Source organism: Rhinoderma darwinii, chromosome 2 (assembly GCF_050947455.1).
Source record: "Rhinoderma darwinii isolate aRhiDar2 chromosome 2, aRhiDar2.hap1, whole genome shotgun sequence".
Taxonomy (NCBI): Eukaryota; Metazoa; Chordata; class Amphibia; order Anura; family Rhinodermatidae; genus Rhinoderma; species Rhinoderma darwinii.
In genome coordinates this window covers 83340250-83357832 of record NC_134688.1, presented here as the reverse complement: position 1 = coordinate 83357832, position 17583 = coordinate 83340250, and the positions used below count along the sequence as shown (strand labels likewise).

Below are 17583 nucleotides of genomic sequence, written 5' to 3'. Positions count from 1 at the left end.
ATGGTCCTTAGACAGATAAATTCATGGGGTGACATAAACTTTCTCTTGAGGTAGTATATAGGATAAATGCAAATATCTGGAGGGTAAAAACATAAAGTTGTATAGGAAAAAGATACATTTCCTCATTAGTTTTCCCTGAGGAATGGATCTTCTAGGGCAGGACTTCTCAGCTTTAGTCCCCCAGCACCTCCTATAGGCTCCATACTGTATCTCCTTGTGTCTCTGAGCTTACATGAAGACACACAGTTTTTTAGATTTTTCAGATTCTATGGGACATTCTTAAATATGTTGTGTCATGAAGACAACTGCTGTCCATATGCTCGCGCCCCCCCCCCACTCTATAAGCGAAACACAGAGCTGCTGTGGCTGACCTAGTCTGCCCATGCAGTAAATAATGATGCATTTCCCCTGTAGCAGTCATTCTCTTCATGAGACAACCCCTTTAAGGAACATACCTGTGACAATTACTGATGCATTGATAATAGTTAAGTTGCCAGGACAATATTTTAGAAATCCTGAAAAGGTAACAAAACTGTCTAAAAACTTTTGACATGTCATAGTGACATATCAGAAGTTTTGATCGGTGGAGATCCGAGCACTGTCGATCGCTAAAACGAAGCTGCAGATTGCGGAGCTTTTTTGTTTCTGATCGGAAAGTCAAGCAAGCGGTGTACAGGCTCATATACTTTTTTTTTTTGCTTTTGCCACTTCGTTTTAGCGATCGGTGGGGGTCTCAGTGCTCGGACTCCCACCGATGAAAACTTCTGACTTGTCACTATGACATGTCAAAAGTTTTTTGAAAGTTTGGTTACCCTTTAAAGAGACTCTGTCACCACATTATAAGTGGCCTATCTCCTACATAAGGAGATCGGCGCAATAATGTAGTTGACAGCAGTGGTTTTTATTTTAAAAAACAATCTGTTTTCACCACTTTATTAGCGATTTTAGATTTATGCTAATGAGTTGCTTAATGCCCAAGTGGGCGTGTTTTTACTTTAGACCAAGTGGGCGTTGTACAGAGGAGTGTATGACGCTGACCAATCAGCGTCATGCACTCCTCTCCATTCATTTAGTCAGCGCATAGGGATCCTTTTAGATCAGTTTGTGCTAACTTATACTAACACATTAACGATACTGAAGTGTTTAGACAGTGAATAGAAATTCCACAGGGATGTCTATTCACAATCCCTGCACTTCGTTACTGTTTCTGTGGTAGTTACAGCAGAGCAAAGCGTAATCTCGTCGTAACCTGTCATCTACAGCGTAATCTCGTGAGATTACGCTTGCTCTGCTGTAAGTACCACAGAAACAGTAACGAAATGCAGAGATTGTGAATAGACATCCCGTGGAATGTCTATTCACTGTCTAAGCACTTCAGTATCGTTAATGTGTTAGTATAAGACAGCACATAGTGATCTAAAAGGATTCCTATGCGCTGACTAAATGAATGGAGAGGAGTGCATGACGCTGATTGGTCAGCGTCATACACTCCTCTATACAACGCCCACTTGGTCTAAAGTAAAAACACGCCCACTTGGGCATTAAGCAACTCATTAGCATAAATCTAAAATTGCTAACAAGGTGGTGAAAATAGATCGTTTTTTTAAATAAAAAGCACTGCTGTATCTCCTGCTTATGTAGGAGATAGGGCACTTAGAATGTGGTGACAGAGCCTCTTTAATGCTTGAGGACTGGAGTTGAGAAACAATAGTGGTCCGACACCTCCCCCCACATATTTTATTGTTGGAAAGCACACCATAAATTATAGGATTTCTTGACAGCAATCTAATCTTTGTATGCAATCTAATGTATAGGACCCAGTTAAATTAGATGATGATCCTGAAGGCAGGAGAGAATCTGGATGAAGTACTACAAATTATAATGCCATCGGGGACGATATTATTAGTAGTAGTACCGTAGTAGTCATAGTGACTGTTTTAAAGGGACTGTATCACCTATATATTTTTTTCCTAATTAAAACCAGATAGTAAAACATAACCTTTTTTTCTAATCTGTTTTTATTTTTTGATTGCAGATTTATTAATTCTATTTTCTATACATGATTATGGGGGCGGCCATCTTGCCTGAGCTGCTGTTTACCAGCACTTAGATAAATGCTTTACAGCATTCACATGGACCATAGGAACCTGTGAACGTCAGAGGGAGAGTTTTCTAGGCATGCTCTGTGAGCTGTGCAGGGGTCATTTTACAGGGAGGGGGAGGAGAGGAGCTGTGTCTATCACCTATTATCAACGGTCCATCCAATTTTGGCCGGTGCAACAAGCACTGATTTGCTCCTGTCACAAGGAACTATATATGAGGACGAGTGCTTGAGACTCTGATCGCTTGTTCCCATACATTATTGTCATGTCGGCAGCACATCTCCCTGTTTACACCGGCCGATAAGCGGCCGGTGCAGCCATCGCCGATCAACGAGACATCATTGATCGGCGCTCGCTTTCTCCTGTCACACGGAGCTATGGATGGGGATGAGCGGTCGTTACTCCGATTGCTCCTGCCCATCCATTATTATCATGTCGGCAGCATGTCTCCCTGTTTACACAGAGAGATGTGCTGCCGACAACGATAATATTTCAGTTTTCTAAAACGATACGATCAGCAGATGATTGAGCGTTTGCTCGTTCATCTGCTGATCGCTGCCCTGCTTACTCAGGGCAATTATTGGGAACGAGCGTTCTATAAACGCTTGCCTGCCAGATAATTGCCCAGTGTAAAAGGGCCTTTACTTTTCATTGTAATCCTGCCTGTGGTGATAATGAGATGACTGGTGAGAAATGATCTCTACAGAACAGGAAGTGTCAGCCTATTGTGAGGATCAGTGGCCAGAGCGAAAACGGCAAGATTTTGGTATTATTTTTTTAATACAGCTAATGACATAGAAAATTCAAAAGAAAAACATAAAAAATTCCTTATTAATATGCTTAACATTAAAACTTTAATGAAACAATCGGTCATTTTCTGATGACACATTCCCTTTAACTGAGTAAAAATGAGAAACCAAAAGTTTTTGTTTCAACAGTTAAGGCTTCGTTCACATCTGCGCTAGGTTCCCATTCCGTCTGAGCTTTCCGTCGGAACGGGACCCTGATTGAAACCTTTGGTTTCCATTTGTGTCAGTTAGTCAGGGTCCCGTTCCGACGGAAAGCTCAGACGGAACGTAGGAACGGGACCCTAGCACAGATGTGAACGAAGCCTAAACATGTTATAACTAGGTCTGGCAGATTTAGTCAGTTGTACAGAACAGATGTGTTACTGTCCTAGTGACCTACGGAATATAGTGATCTGTACAGAGTGATCTAGATTATAAAATCTCTTAGGGCCTGTTCACATCACCGTTCGCTTTCCGTTCTGGGGTTCCGTCTGAGGTTTCCGTCGGGTGAACCCTGCAACGCAAAGTGAAAGTGAAACCACAGCTTCCGTTTCAGTCACCATTGATATCAATGGTGACGGAAACATCGCTAATGGTTTCCGTTCGTCACCATTCCGCCAGGTTTCCGTTTTAACGACGGAATCAATAGCGGAGTCGACTGCGCTATTGATTCCGTCGAAAAAACGGAAATCTGCTGGAATGGTGACGAACGGAAACCATTAGCGATGTTTCCGTCACTATTGATATCAATGGTGACTGAAACGGAAGCTGTGGTTTCACTTTCCGTTGCGGGGTTCACCTGACGGAACCCCGGAACGGAAAGCGAACAGTGATGTGAACAGGCCCTTAAAGGGGTTGTCTGCTTTTTATTTTCTTTATAGAATAGGAAATCCTACAGTTTTCTAATATACATGTGTTATGAATTCTTTTGTTATACCAGTGCAGTAGGCCTCTGTCTCCTCACAGTAGAATGGTATAGCCCATAGATTAGTCCTGTGTAATACATACATGGGCTAAATGAGTAGGATTAAACATGGCGTCAGTCATGTGATCCCCCCCCCCATCTACACACACATGCATCATGTGACACCTAACATTCAGTTAGCAACAGGGATATATGACGTACATGTGTTTGGGCAAAATAGAGGACACATCAATGGGCAAAGTGAATAAGAGTAATGGTGGAAAAATGATAAACAACTACTTCACTGTGCATGTATTTACTTGTATAAAATGGCTGTCTGTTTTTAGGTGCTGTTGTTAAATAAAGTTTAGTGTAAAAACCACACACACGAGACACGGAGAAGAACGTAAGAGCTACTTCTACACAGACACTGACAGACATGATGATGAGATTTGCTGTAGGTAGAAATACTTTATAATTTCTGCTCCTCAGTAACCTGTTATTCACCTGTTATATACCCTGAATGCCAGGGGTCACATGATGTGTGGGTGGTGGGTCACATGACTGATGCCATGTTTAGTCCATGCAGATATCCTATGGATGCATTACTATGGACTAATCTGTGGACTATGCCATTTTTATTTTTTTTAGACAAAGGCTACTGCACTGATAAGAAAGGTATGTGAGCAGAATTTTTAATACATGTATATTAGAAAACTGTCTGATTTCCTATTCTATAAATAAATAAATAAATGAAACAAATATAAACCAGACAATTCCTTTAAAAGAGCACTAAACCTAGAAATGAGTGATAAAAGTAAACAGGAGTTAAACTTGCTCACACTGTAAGGCCCCCTGCACACAGCCGTAGCCGTAAAGTATAGGAGCACGGTCCGTAAAATAAAAAAATAGGACATGTCCTATTTTTTTAGGGATGCTTTCTACGGCCCGAACACCTTCCCGTAAATATACGGGAAGGTGTCTGTTGGCCATAGAAATGAGTGGATCAGTATTTTGATCCGCAGTTACGGTCCGTAATTGCGGATCAAAATTACAGTCGTGTACATGGGGCCTTTGTCAGTATGCAGGACCTTCTGCATATTCCTGAAACAAACTGTGTTGTAGAAATCCTGCAGAAAACACAGCGATTAATTTCCTGCTGATCGGTTCCATTTTTCGGTCAGTGAACGGCTGAGGGGTGGGGCTTGGCTTAAAGTCAATCTAAGACTAAATATGATCAAAGGAAAGGCGGAGATTAAGGGAGGAAGTGCTGGGGTATTGTTTTTACAATTTGTGTGCATTTTCTATGTTTAGTGTTCCATTAAAGGGGTTGTCCACTTTCTGAAAACTGATGACCTATCCACCGGATAAGTCATCAGTATATAATCGGTACGTGTCCGACATCCGGACCCCACACTGATCCGCAACTCCAGCTGCCTCCGTACACCGGATGTTTGGAACGGGATCCAGTAGTTGGAGCTGGAAGCAGATGGCTCCGACCACTGCATGGTGGCCATTCGGCGGAACTGCAGCACTGCTCCTATTCACTTGAATAGGAGCAGAGCTGCAATACTACGGCTTGGCTGCTATTCTTTGACCGGAGCCATCTGCTTCCGGCAACATCGTCCGGAGGCAGCCTGAGTGCCGGTTCGGTGCGAGGTCCGGGTGTCCGGTGGATAGGTCATCAGTTTTCAGAAAATGGAAAACCCATTTAAGGCCTCATGCACACGACCGTAGTGCTTTTCTGGTCCGCAAATTCCAGGACCGTGTTCCGTGAAATGTCCTCCGCAGTTCATCCGTATGTAATCCGCAGTTCATCCGTATGTAATCCGCAAAATGCGGATAAAAAAAAAAAGCCTAGGTAAAACAGGATGACGACAGAACTCATTCCCGGTCGTCGCCTAACAACACTTCCGCAAATCCGCAAACTGCGGTTGACAAACGGAGGTGTACCCGCATTTTCCACGGGCCCATTGACTTCTATGGGCATATCCGCATCTAATTTGCGGGCTGTAATAAGACATGTCCTGAGTTTGTGCAGCACGGATTTGCGGACATGCGGTGACCCGTGAAAACACGGATAGTGTTTATGGGCCCATAGAAATGAATGGGTCCGCAATTCTCCCGTGGATTTTCGGGGGAATTTCGGACGCAAAAACACGTTCGTGTGCATGGGGCCTAAGTCTCGTTTATATGCGGAGAACCTTGCAGTAGATTTCTATGCATGCATAGAGTATCATACAAATTAGTATGCATCCACACAAAAAATAACAAATCTTCATCCTCGCTGCTAATGGCGACATGAATTTGATGTAGTTAGTACTGACAACACACAAATACGCAAAGCCGTGTCCACTGAGCCTGTAGGGAGGCACACAGATTCACTGCAGCTCCACTTCTACTTCTAGGGTGGAATAGCCGTGTATAATACCACATCTGATTCCGAAATTTTATTTCTGACGGATTCATACCAAATCTGACAGAAAATCCTCCGTATGAAATCAGAGGCAAACGAAGATTCGGTAGGGCTCCATAGATTTCTATTATATCTCTGTACTACGGTTGTAGGCATGAGACCTAAATGAGAGTTTTACTATAAAGTTGATTTATATAGTGTGACAGTTTGTGCATTTTTTACCAATAATTTTTGTTTCCTGTTTTGTTTTTTGTCTCTCCTTCTTTACTCCCTACTTTTTTTTTGCGCTAAATTTTAGTATTTGATCTTTATTTTATTGTCACATCACCTGTCTTGTATACTGCAAATATCTGGTACATTCACTATAGTAGAAAAATGAACTATATATTGGCAGAGAGGGAGCCTACATTTGTATAAGGGTATGTTCACACGCAGTGTTTTCAGACGTTTTTGGTCACTGCGTGTGAACATACCCTTACGGTCATGTGTTAGCATACCCTGTGTATGTTCTCATGAAGTAATCTCACTTTTGCTTGTGCAGCCAAGTCTTTATCACTGCTTACTCTTTTCCTATCTGTTTTCCTGTCGGTCTTTGTGCATCTCTTATTATCTCTCTTTTTAACTCTTGTCCTTTTGGTTTAGTGTTGGGGTTTTTATTTTGTAAAATGTGGGTTCTTGCAGCTCTTGTCCTGTTCTCTCTGTATCTTTTGCTCTGGCTTCTTCTCCCTATGTCTCTCTCTCTCTCTCTCTCTCTCTCTCTCTCCATCTTCTCCCTCCACAGTCTTTGTGCCCTTCTCATGCTATAAGTGGGTTTCCGGCGCCTGGCTTCCTGTTGTTAGGGTCCCGCACACTTTATCCCGAGGTGAAAAGGAAGTTCACAAGGAAATGTGTGAGGAAAGTCAGGACACAAGGGAGTAGGGTGAGAGAGAGAGTAGCGCTGCTTCTGACGTGCACAGTAGTAGGGAGAAAAAGCAAGTGGCGTCCTGGGCCGAGAAACGAAATGATATTTTACAGTAGATTTGGGGCGAATAGTCTTTATTAATTATAGATTATTAATGGCAGTCAAACTTGATCCTGTCGTTTTCAACATTGTATTTATAAGGGGGCAATGTACAAGAATAATACATATAGGGAAAGTGGTTTAACCCATAGCAATTAATCAGATTCTTGCAGTTATAGGGTTAAAAATGATAAGGGTGCTCATTAATTATAGACGTATCATTGGCACTAAGTAAAAATCACCATCCCTTCCTTTCTCATGGATCACACAGTGCACTGAGATATTCTCACTAACTGGAAAACTATCGACTGCGATAACAAATGATCCTGAAAGAATCACTTTTTATCTCCCCCATTAATGGACTTGCCTGATCGTTATCCAAATTGGTTGCCATAGGCAATAACCCTTTTTTATTTACTAGTTTTTTTTTCATGGTACCCCCAGAATATTCTCCTTATATAGTATTACTTTCTTTGTAATATGTGACTGGTGGTTAATCTACTAGAAAAGAGGTGTACACTTTATTTTCTTAAATCTTTACTAAAGTCATCTGGGTTTGTATAAATAAAGTTTATTGAAATGAGCACATGTTTGCAATATATCTTCTTCATACAGCTCACCCAGTATGATATATGGCTACATCGAAGATAAATTCCAAATATTGAGTACATCTTGTTGTCATTTCAGCTACATTTATATAGATGCGGAGAACCCCTTTAAATGTGTCTTACCATTCCTATTCTCAATGTCTTTACATGGCTGCTCAGATTTAAGTGTTCTGACAAAGAGGTTACTGACCTTTATACAGTTTGCTTCAAATATTCTATCAAATGTGATTTACTTACATGTCTTAGCCTCAGCGAAAACAAATGCTCAGTTTGTTTTGCCTCTCCGTAATTTATACAGATGTTGGTTTTTAGTAAGATATATGACAGTAAAAAATAAGAAGAGACTAGGGATTTAAAAGAAGAGAGAGGTCATCCATCTCTGTCCCCCGTAGTGCTTCAAACCTACCACCTGCAGGCAAGGACAGAGGTCACATTTTAGGGTTAAAGTTCAGGTCCAGAGGTATTCTATAAGGGAGCTCAGACAGCAGACACAAGACCAGTATACTTTTCTCAGAATGGCTAGCCACTCCCGTTACCAGAGATTAATTGTGATGATCCTTTCAACAAGGTTAAAACTATACTAGTGTAAACTGTATAAAGATGTAGCAGAGCTGAGTTGTCAAGTTTATAATTGGGCACATTTCAGCTGTGTTATCAGCAGTTTCACTGCATTGTCATAACTAATGCAGCCCCAGAGTCATATGATAAATTGAGCTCTGCTACATGTGAAACTATTTTTTTGTGTTATCATTATATTATTTCTTGCAATCTATACACTATTTGCAATTACTTTTTGGATATTCAGATCTGTTACAGTAATATTATTAGTACAAATAAGTAATAGCAATAATAATAATGGATAATTCAACTGTTCATTTCATTTGGCAAATTAAATGGCACCTTAATATTATAATAAGCAGTAACCGAGGGTATTAAAGTCAACCAAATGCCATCAAATGAGAGGCCACACATAAGAAGTAACTGGTAGCTTAGCTATAGAGAATGCAGAGGTTGCAGTCATTTCCAGACCCTGGTGGGTAAAGGGAACCTGTCAGTACGCGGCATCTGGCAGGGCAGTGAGGTGTCCTCAGCTTCATGTACACGTGCCCGATGCTGCCAGACTCCCGGACTCCATTCGCTGAGTTGTAATTTACTTTACTAACTTCCCTAAACGTTCGTTTTTGATGTGGGCTGGTGGCTTAGTGACTCCAAACCTACTGACAAGTTCCCTTCAAGGGGTCGTGAAGGGTAAAATGTCCGGTAATGTAAATGACGTGCCAGATTTTGCAATGGAGACCAGAAGCTTCAAGCTATTCCTCTGATAAGAAGATATACACAATGCATTCAGAAAGCCTTCAGACCCTTTCAATTTTTTCACATTTTGTTATGTCGAGGCCTTGTGCTAAAATCACAAAAAAATTCAAGTTTCCCCCCATCATTCTGCACTCAATACCCCATAATGACAAAGTGAATACAGAATGTTTGTAATCTTTGCTAATTTATTGAAAAGGAAAAACTAAAATATTGCATTGACATGAGTATTCAGACCCTTTACTCAGCACTTAGTTGAAGCCCCTTTGGCAGTGATAGCAGCCCACAGTCTTGGTTATGATGGCACAGGATTTGCACAGGTTTTGCACACCTGGATTTGGGGATTTTCTGCCAATCTTCCCTGCAGATCCTCTGAAGTCTTGGACGGGGACCGTCAGTGGACAGACATTTTCAGGTCTCTCCAGAGATGTTTGATAGGGTTCAAGTCAGGGTTCTGGCTGGGTCACTCAAGGATATTCATAAAGTTGTCCCTAATCCTCTCCTGTGTTGTCTTGGCTGTGCGCTTAGGGTCATTGTCTTGTTGGAAGGTGAACCTTCGGCCCAGTCAGAGGTCCAGAGCGCTCTGGATCAGGTTTTCATTAAGAATAATAATAATAATCTTTATTTATATAGCGGCAAATAATTCTGCAGCACTTTACAATTGAGAGGGAACATTTACAGACAATATCAAACATTACATAGTGACAAAACTAATTTACAATTCAAACAAGAGGAGTGAGGACCCTGCTCGCAAGAGCTTACAATCTATGAAGAGATAAGGGAGACACAAAATGTAAAAAAAAAAGTGCTGATTAAGTACAATGGTTCAGCCATCTTTTATACATATGGGGTAGCACACATAAGGCCTCATGCACCCTTCCGTCGGCTGTTGAACGGCCGTTACTGACGGTCCCGTCTGAAACGGGCTGCACACGGATGGCTTCCGTATGCAGCCCGTTGTTTTACGGACCAATATCAATTAGAAGCCCGAGACTGTTCCATCAAAAACGGGCAAGAGTAGGACCTGCCCTACTTTTGACGGAACGGCCGCACGGTTCCGTTAAAGCAACGGAAGTGTGCATGGCCGCATTGAAATGAATGGCTTCAGGGTGCTGTCCGTGACAACAATGGATAGCACCCTAAAGGAAAGTGGACATGGGGCCTAAAGCTGCACGAGCTGATCACCAAAGAATATCTCTGTACTTTGCTCCATTCATCTTTCCCTCAACCCTGACCAGTCTCCCTGTCCCAGCCGCTGAAAAACACCCCTACAGCATGATGCTGCCACCACCATGGTAACCTATAGGGATGGTATTGGGCAAGTGATCAGCAGTGCCTGGTTTCCTCCAGACGTGACACTTAGGGTATGTTCACATGTACACGTCCGATACGCCTGAAATTACGGAGCTGTTTTCAGGAGAAAACAGCTCTGGAATTTCAGACGTAAAGGCAAGTGCAGGCGTTTTTCGCAGGGTCCATTACGGACGTAATTGGAGCTGTTTTTCTATAGAGTCAATGGAAAACGGCTCCAATTACGTCCCAAGAAGTGACAGGCACTTCTTTGACGTGGGCATCTTTTTTACGCACCATCTTTTGACAGCGGCGCATAAAAAAAATGACCGTCGGCACAGAACATCGTAACACCCATTCAAATGAATGGGCAGATGTTTGCAGGCGCTTTGGAGCCGTATTTTCGGACGTAATTCGAGGTTAAAATGCCCGAATTACGTCCGTAAATAGGGTGTGTGAACCCAGCCTTAGATTTGAGTCCAAAAAGTTCAATCTTGGTTTCATCACACCACAGAATCTTGTTTCTCGCAGTCTGAGAATCCTTTAGGTGCTTTTTTTGCAAACTCCAGGCAGACTTTCATGTGTCTTTTACTGAGGAAAGGCTTCTTTCTGCTCCTCTGCTATAAAGTCCAGATTGGTGGAGTGCTGCAGTGATTGTTGACCTTCTGGAATTTTGTCCCATCTGCACACAGGATCTTTGGAGCTCAGCCAGAGTGACCATTGGGTTCTTGGTCACCTCTCTTACCAAGGCCCTTCTCCCCTGATTACTTAGTTTGGTGGGGCGGCCAGCTCTAGGAAGAGTCCTTGTTGTTCCAAACTTTTTCCATTTAAGAATTATGGAGGCCACGGTGCTCTTGGAACTTTTAGTGCAGCAGAATTTTTTTTGTACCCTTCTCCAGATTTGTGAGCAGTTCTTTCCTCCTCATGGCTGGGTTTTTGCTCTGATATGCATTGTCAGCTGTGAGACCTTATATAGACAGGGGTGTGTCTTTCCATGTCCAATCAAATTAATTTACCACAGGTGGTCACCAATCAAGGTGTAGAAACATTTCAAAGATAATCCAGAGAAATGGGAGGCCCCCAGAGCTAAATTTCAAGTGTCATAGCACAGGGTCTGAATACTTTTGTCCATACGAAATTTGACGTTTTAATTTTTAATACATTTGCTAAAATTCTGTTTGCCCATTTTCGTTATGGGGTATTGAGTGCAAAATGATGCGGAAGAACTTGATTTTTGTTTTATATTAGCACAAGGCCTCAACATAACAAAATGTGTGAAAAGTAAAAGGGGCTGAAAACCTTCCGAACGCACTATATAGTAATTAGGGGAAAATATATTTATGTTTATTGCTTTACAATTAATATTAACAGGGAATAATGTGAGCAACCAAAGAGAGAGTTCTGTACAAAGACCTGAGATGGATTATGTTTTTTTAGGAGTTGTACAAAGCATTACAAACAGATACATGGGCCGCAATAACTTAATATTAATGGTCCGTATTATGTTTTCTACAGCTGTGCGAAATGACAGAAACAAGAAAAAAAAAGAAGTAAAAGAGGAGGTGGTGGTACCGGATAACTATGAGATGCCTCCTGAGATGGAAGAACTTATTCAGAAAGTCAGCAAAGCTCATCAGGAAACCTTCCCCTCTCTCTGCCAGCTTGGCAAATACACTACGGTAAGAGATAGAAGAAGATATGAGAGACATTAGCTCTATGGGAAAAAGCCAAAGGAGATTTATCAAAACCGGTTCAAAGAAAAAGTGGAGTAGTTGCCCATGGCAACCAACCAACCAATCGCTGCTTTCATTTTCCAACGGGCCTTTGAAAAATGATGATTGAATTTGATTGATTTCTATGGGCAACTTCTCCACTTTTCTTTGCGCCCGTTTTGCTAAATTTCCCCCAATGTGCTTAGTTCTTATATTGTATATGACATCTAGTGTAATGGGTAGCCCGCCACCGCTTTACTTCTGGAGTTACCTTCAGTACTATGTCATAGTAGCCGAACATATGGATTACATGGCTTCAATAGAGATTTGGTTGGGAATTTATTTTGTTGTATCCTCAAATGTTGTATCCAGAGCAGCAATATTTTATTGTACTTTCTCTCTGAGAATATCTCAAACTATGATCTTGATGAGCAAATTCTACTGCTCTAGCTCCACTTGCAAAGCAGCCATATAAAGCTAGCCATATACATTAAATTAAAGTCGGACGACGATCTAATGTGTATGGGGGCAGTTCAACATTTTCCCGTCACCAAAAATTAGGTGGAAGATGGATCGGGCGTGTTGTCTAGAGACAAATGAGTGTTGGACGACAGATATTTAATGTGAAGAGCCAGCCTAAAGGCCTTTTTACACGGGCCAATGATTGGGCAAACGCGCATTCATGTGAACGCTTGTTCCTGATCATTGCCCTGGGCAACGATTAACCGATCAGCAAATGCTCGTTCATCGGCTGATCTGCTCGTTTATGCAGCATAAAATATTATCGTTGTCGGCAGCACATACACAGGGAGATGAGCTGCCAACATGATGGCAATGTATGGGGACGAACGATCGTAGCAACAATCATTTGTCCCCATACATAACCAATCATTGCTCCTGGTGAAAGGAGCAAATGAGCGCCAATTAAAGAGCTGTCTCTTTGATCGGCGCTCGTTTTCACGACCCATATCGGGCTGTGTCATAGGACACCTATGTCTTACCCTATCTTAGGTGTAATGGCCCTTATCTAAAACAATAGACCCTATTGTAGTTGGTTTTGTGTTGGTAACAGCTCCATATCTTTTGCAGAATTCCAGTGCTGACCAGAGAATACAGCTGGATCTTGGTCTATGGGATAAATTCAGTGAACTCGCCACCAAATGTATCATTAAGATAGTGGAGTTTGCCAAACGCTTGCCTGGCTTCACCACTTTGACCATTGCTGACCAAATAACCTTGTTGAAAGCCGCTTGTCTTGACATCCTGGTAAGTAATGTTCTTGTAAATGCCAAACCTAATACTGCTGCCAATCTACAAAGTTTCATGAAGTTTTTCATTTCTAGAGTGACATCTTAACCTGCGTTGCTGATCACACAATGTATCACTTCCTGCCCGGGCATTCACACCACTGACACTCACCACAGCTCATCGAATGAATGGCATGGCACAGATACAGATAATGTCACACTATTAGTCTCAGTCCTTTTTAGGACTGTGAGTTTTATTAGCAAAGGTTTGCTTTTTAATACTGAATGTATGATTGCAGAATCTGCATGAGAAAGTCTTACAACGCTTAAGCACATACAAATCCTTGACTCATGATGTCCATGCAGAAAAACAGAATTTTTTTAAATATATCTAGGTTTTTTTCTCTAAATTTTTCATGCAGATCTGCAGCTTTTACATCATTAGAATGTAATACTGAGCTCACATCAAAAGTTACTAACGCCAGTTCTTGATGTTATGTGCACGGGGTAAATCTATGCGACATCACTGAAATGTAGGAATTACCTAATTTAACCAAAAACCTCCAGCGCTTCCTTGACTTAACAACAATTTTTTTTATATCTGATCCTACAAGGCATTGTCTACAATTATACTCCATATTGCTTATACCCCACCCATCTTCTATGTGAACATTGTAGAGTAAATGACATACCATATAACAGATTTTCCTTCCTTAATTCTTCTAGATGCTACGAATTTGCACACGTTACACCCCAGAACAAGACACCATGACTTTTTCAGATGGGTTGACCTTGAACCGGACTCAGATGCACAATGCTGGTTTTGGTCCTCTCACAGACTTGGTTTTTGCCTTTGCCGGCCAGTTGCTCCCATTGGAAATGGATGACACGGAAACAGGACTCTTGAGCGCCATCTGCCTAATCTGTGGAGGTATTACAACCATCTTTTTTTCTTTTCTTTTTTTTTAAAGTAATTTTCACAACCTACAATATTTAAATACATTGGGGAAGATGTATTAATATTGTCTAAAATAAAGACAGCATAAGCCTAGAGGAGACAGGCACAAGATGAGCTAAATTTTACACAGTGGTGCACTCTGTGTGATAGACACTTTTCTAACTTTCGCTATCTTTTGTTTGGCTTACTTTAGACAAGTATTTTGCCCCAATATTGTGGCACGTGTCATTAATAAATTTGGGCCATTTTAGGACTACACTTAACCATGTCCGCTTTCCTAGACACTTTTAAAAAGTGTCTAGTAAGTTGCAAAAAGTGTGCAGATTTGCTAAGACTGCCATCCCTCTTAATAAATCTGTCATATCTTCCCGCTGGCCCCCTATCAGACATAAAATAAAAAATGTAAATACTCACCTCACCGCTCTTTGTCTCCCATCATCGTGCCGCACGGCTCATACAAGGTCCTGAAGCCGAGCAGCGTAAGGGCGTTATATGCGACGCAGCACTCAAGTGCCGCATCACATGCAACGTCCTGACACTGCACAGCGTCAGTACCTTGTATGAGCTGCAGCATGCTAAGAGGGACTGAGGGGACCCAGAGGAGAGAAGAGCGGAGAGCATAATTTCATTATCCTATAGGTAGTCTTATGGGGTGGGTAGTCCGATCTAAGGGGGCAAGGTACAGGGCCTGGCACGGGTCTCTACCTTGCTACACCACACAGAGTAAAATCTACGCTAGCTAGTAGCAGACATAGATTTCTACTATAATTTACGCCGGTTTTCTGGCATTAATTATAACAAATTTGTCGAGCTGCTGTGACCCCACCCCTTTTGTGAAGCCACACCCTTTTCCACAAAAGTGACAAGAAAACTGGCATAGAAAGGTTGATCAATTCCCCGTAAAGTGTCTTAAACATTTGCTATAGTAAATCTGCCCCTTTACAGAAATGAGGCGCTCCCTATATATCTTTTGTCCGACACCATATAAAATGTTGAATAAGCTGCTGTCAATGTAATCTATGGCAGTATAAAGGTGTGACCCTGAGTGGCTGAATATGGAAATGTCACTTCTATGAAAGGTTTTGAATATTTCATAGCATAGAAGAAGCCCTAGGGCTTGGGTTATTACCATGCTTACAAGGATATATAGCATATTAATTAATCCACTTATCATGCTAAATAACCGAACAAATATTCTAATCATGCAAATGATGTCTTCATGCTACATAAAGAGAAATGTACTGATGGGGCTACTTTGTGTGATTACAGCACATGGTATTAACTCCTGCTTTCTCATTGTGTACCATAGATCGGATGGACTTGGAAGAGCCAGAAAAGGTAGAAAAGCTCCAGGAGCCGTTGTTGGAGGCCCTTAAATTTTATGCCCGAAGGCGAAGACCCAACAAGCCATACATGTTCCCTCGCATGCTTATGAAGATCACCGATTTACGCGGAATAAGTACAAAAGGTAATAGAATGAATGACTGAAATGACTCTATACAATTTATAACCTTATATAATGCCCCCAATATCATAGATAGCTGTGCATTGGTAGCGGATGATTGTCTTGTCACCATAAATTCACTGTATGAATGCTTAATATTGATCAAATTGGTCAAATTATATATATGGCTAACTGTTATCTTAGACAAAACAACAAATCTTAAATGTGTTAAAATATAAATGTCACTTGGATTTCATAAAAGAATTAACACCACATGTTTACGAGGTAACAAACTTTGTGACATAAATATTTTATTATCTTTGCCACAGGTGCTGAGCGAGCAATCACATTGAAAATGGAGATCCCAGGACCTATGCCTCCGCTGATCCGTGAGATGTTGGAGAATCCCGAGGCCTTTGAGGATGGCTCAGACACCCCTAAACCCAGTGAACCTCCCTCCAGTGAAAGCAGCGAGGGCAGCCCTACAGAGGAGGATAGCAGTGGTTCCAAGACTCCTTAGCCATCCAAACCATGAAGGGAAGAACGTTCTTCCTCTTGAACTTCTCCGAAGAGCCGTGATGGTTTAACCCCCTGGTATATGAGGCACTCTGGGGTCAGCCATATAAGCAGGGTTATAAGCCTTGTGTAGTGCTCAATTCTGCTCTTATTTACTGATGCAAAAAAAAAAGCCTTACTAACTGAGAGGACTGGAATGGGACTTCACAAACAGCAATACAATACCCAGGACATCTAGGGGGAACTAAATAAAAATGACTTCAAAAAATGGGCACAGCAACGTAACCCCCGTAATAAGCAATATGTGCAGGAGCTATTGATGCTTCAACATGAACTGGATTATTTTAAGGAGCCCTCTCCACTCAGTATTTTGCCAAAGATTTTGATGACCAATAATCCTCTGCTAAAGAGACTGTGAGACAGAACGATCAGCTGAAGATCTCAGCAGTGTCAGCACAATACCTTTCCTTGAAGCACATTGGTCTGCGTGTGTACATATGCATATACATATATATACAAGCACACATATTTACATATATGTATGTGCGTCATTAAATATATTTGCTATTTCAATGTTTTTATGCTTTTATTTTTTTTCATTGGCTAAACGAGGTCATATGACTACAAATAAAGCCTGTTATACTTTACAATGACATCAGTGGTGTGAATTGAAGTGTAACTTGTAATGTATGCTGTTTTTTTATCTTCATGTCATAAATGAAATGACATAACCTTAATCCTGAAGCGGTTGTTGTTGTTATTATTATTATTATTATTATTATTATTAATAATTTTATACTGCCATTAACTGCCAGTGTACTTTACATATGAAATACAGAGGGGTTTAAAGAGGCTCTGTCATCAGATTTTGCAACCCCTATCTCCTATTGCAGCAGATCGGCGCTGCAATGTAGATTACAGTAACGTTTTTTGTTTTTTTTTAAACAAGCATTTTTGGCCAAGTTATGACCATTTTTATATTTATGCAAATGAGGCTTTCTAAAGTTATTTAGTAGTAGAAGACTGACTAAGGGATGAGCATTTCATTGAATTCAGTCTTCTACTGCTTATCTGTATGTTCGTTACCCTGCACATAAACCAATCACGTTCTCCGAATATTCACAGCGCAACCAATCTGAAAGTTTACAGTGCTTGGGAATAAGTGACTGGGGCAGAAGAGGTTGGAGGCGCATCCTTATATAGTGGATCGAGCGGGTTCCCCAGCAGCATTTTAAAAAAACAGGATCCTGACCTGTCCACAGAGTTTAAGGCAGCACAGAGTATTTC

At 41.3% G+C, this 17583-nt stretch overlaps 1 protein-coding gene across 3 annotated transcripts in view; it reads left to right on the top strand.

The window, feature by feature from the left end:
- The window catches only part of RARG (retinoic acid receptor gamma), a 135503-nt gene extending 118463 nt beyond the window's left edge, over positions 1-17040 (top strand). For all 3 annotated transcript variants that reach the window (XM_075851832.1, XM_075851833.1, XM_075851834.1), the window contains 5 exons: positions 11935-12098; positions 13221-13397; positions 14105-14309; positions 15646-15804; positions 16110-17040. In XM_075851832.1, the coding sequence (XP_075707947.1) occupies positions 11935-12098; positions 13221-13397; positions 14105-14309; positions 15646-15804; positions 16110-16300 (896 nt within the window). In that variant the 3' untranslated portion in view covers positions 16301-17040. The remainder of the gene's footprint in view (positions 1-11934; positions 12099-13220; positions 13398-14104; positions 14310-15645; positions 15805-16109) is intronic.
- Positions 17041-17583: the final 543 nt, after the last annotated feature.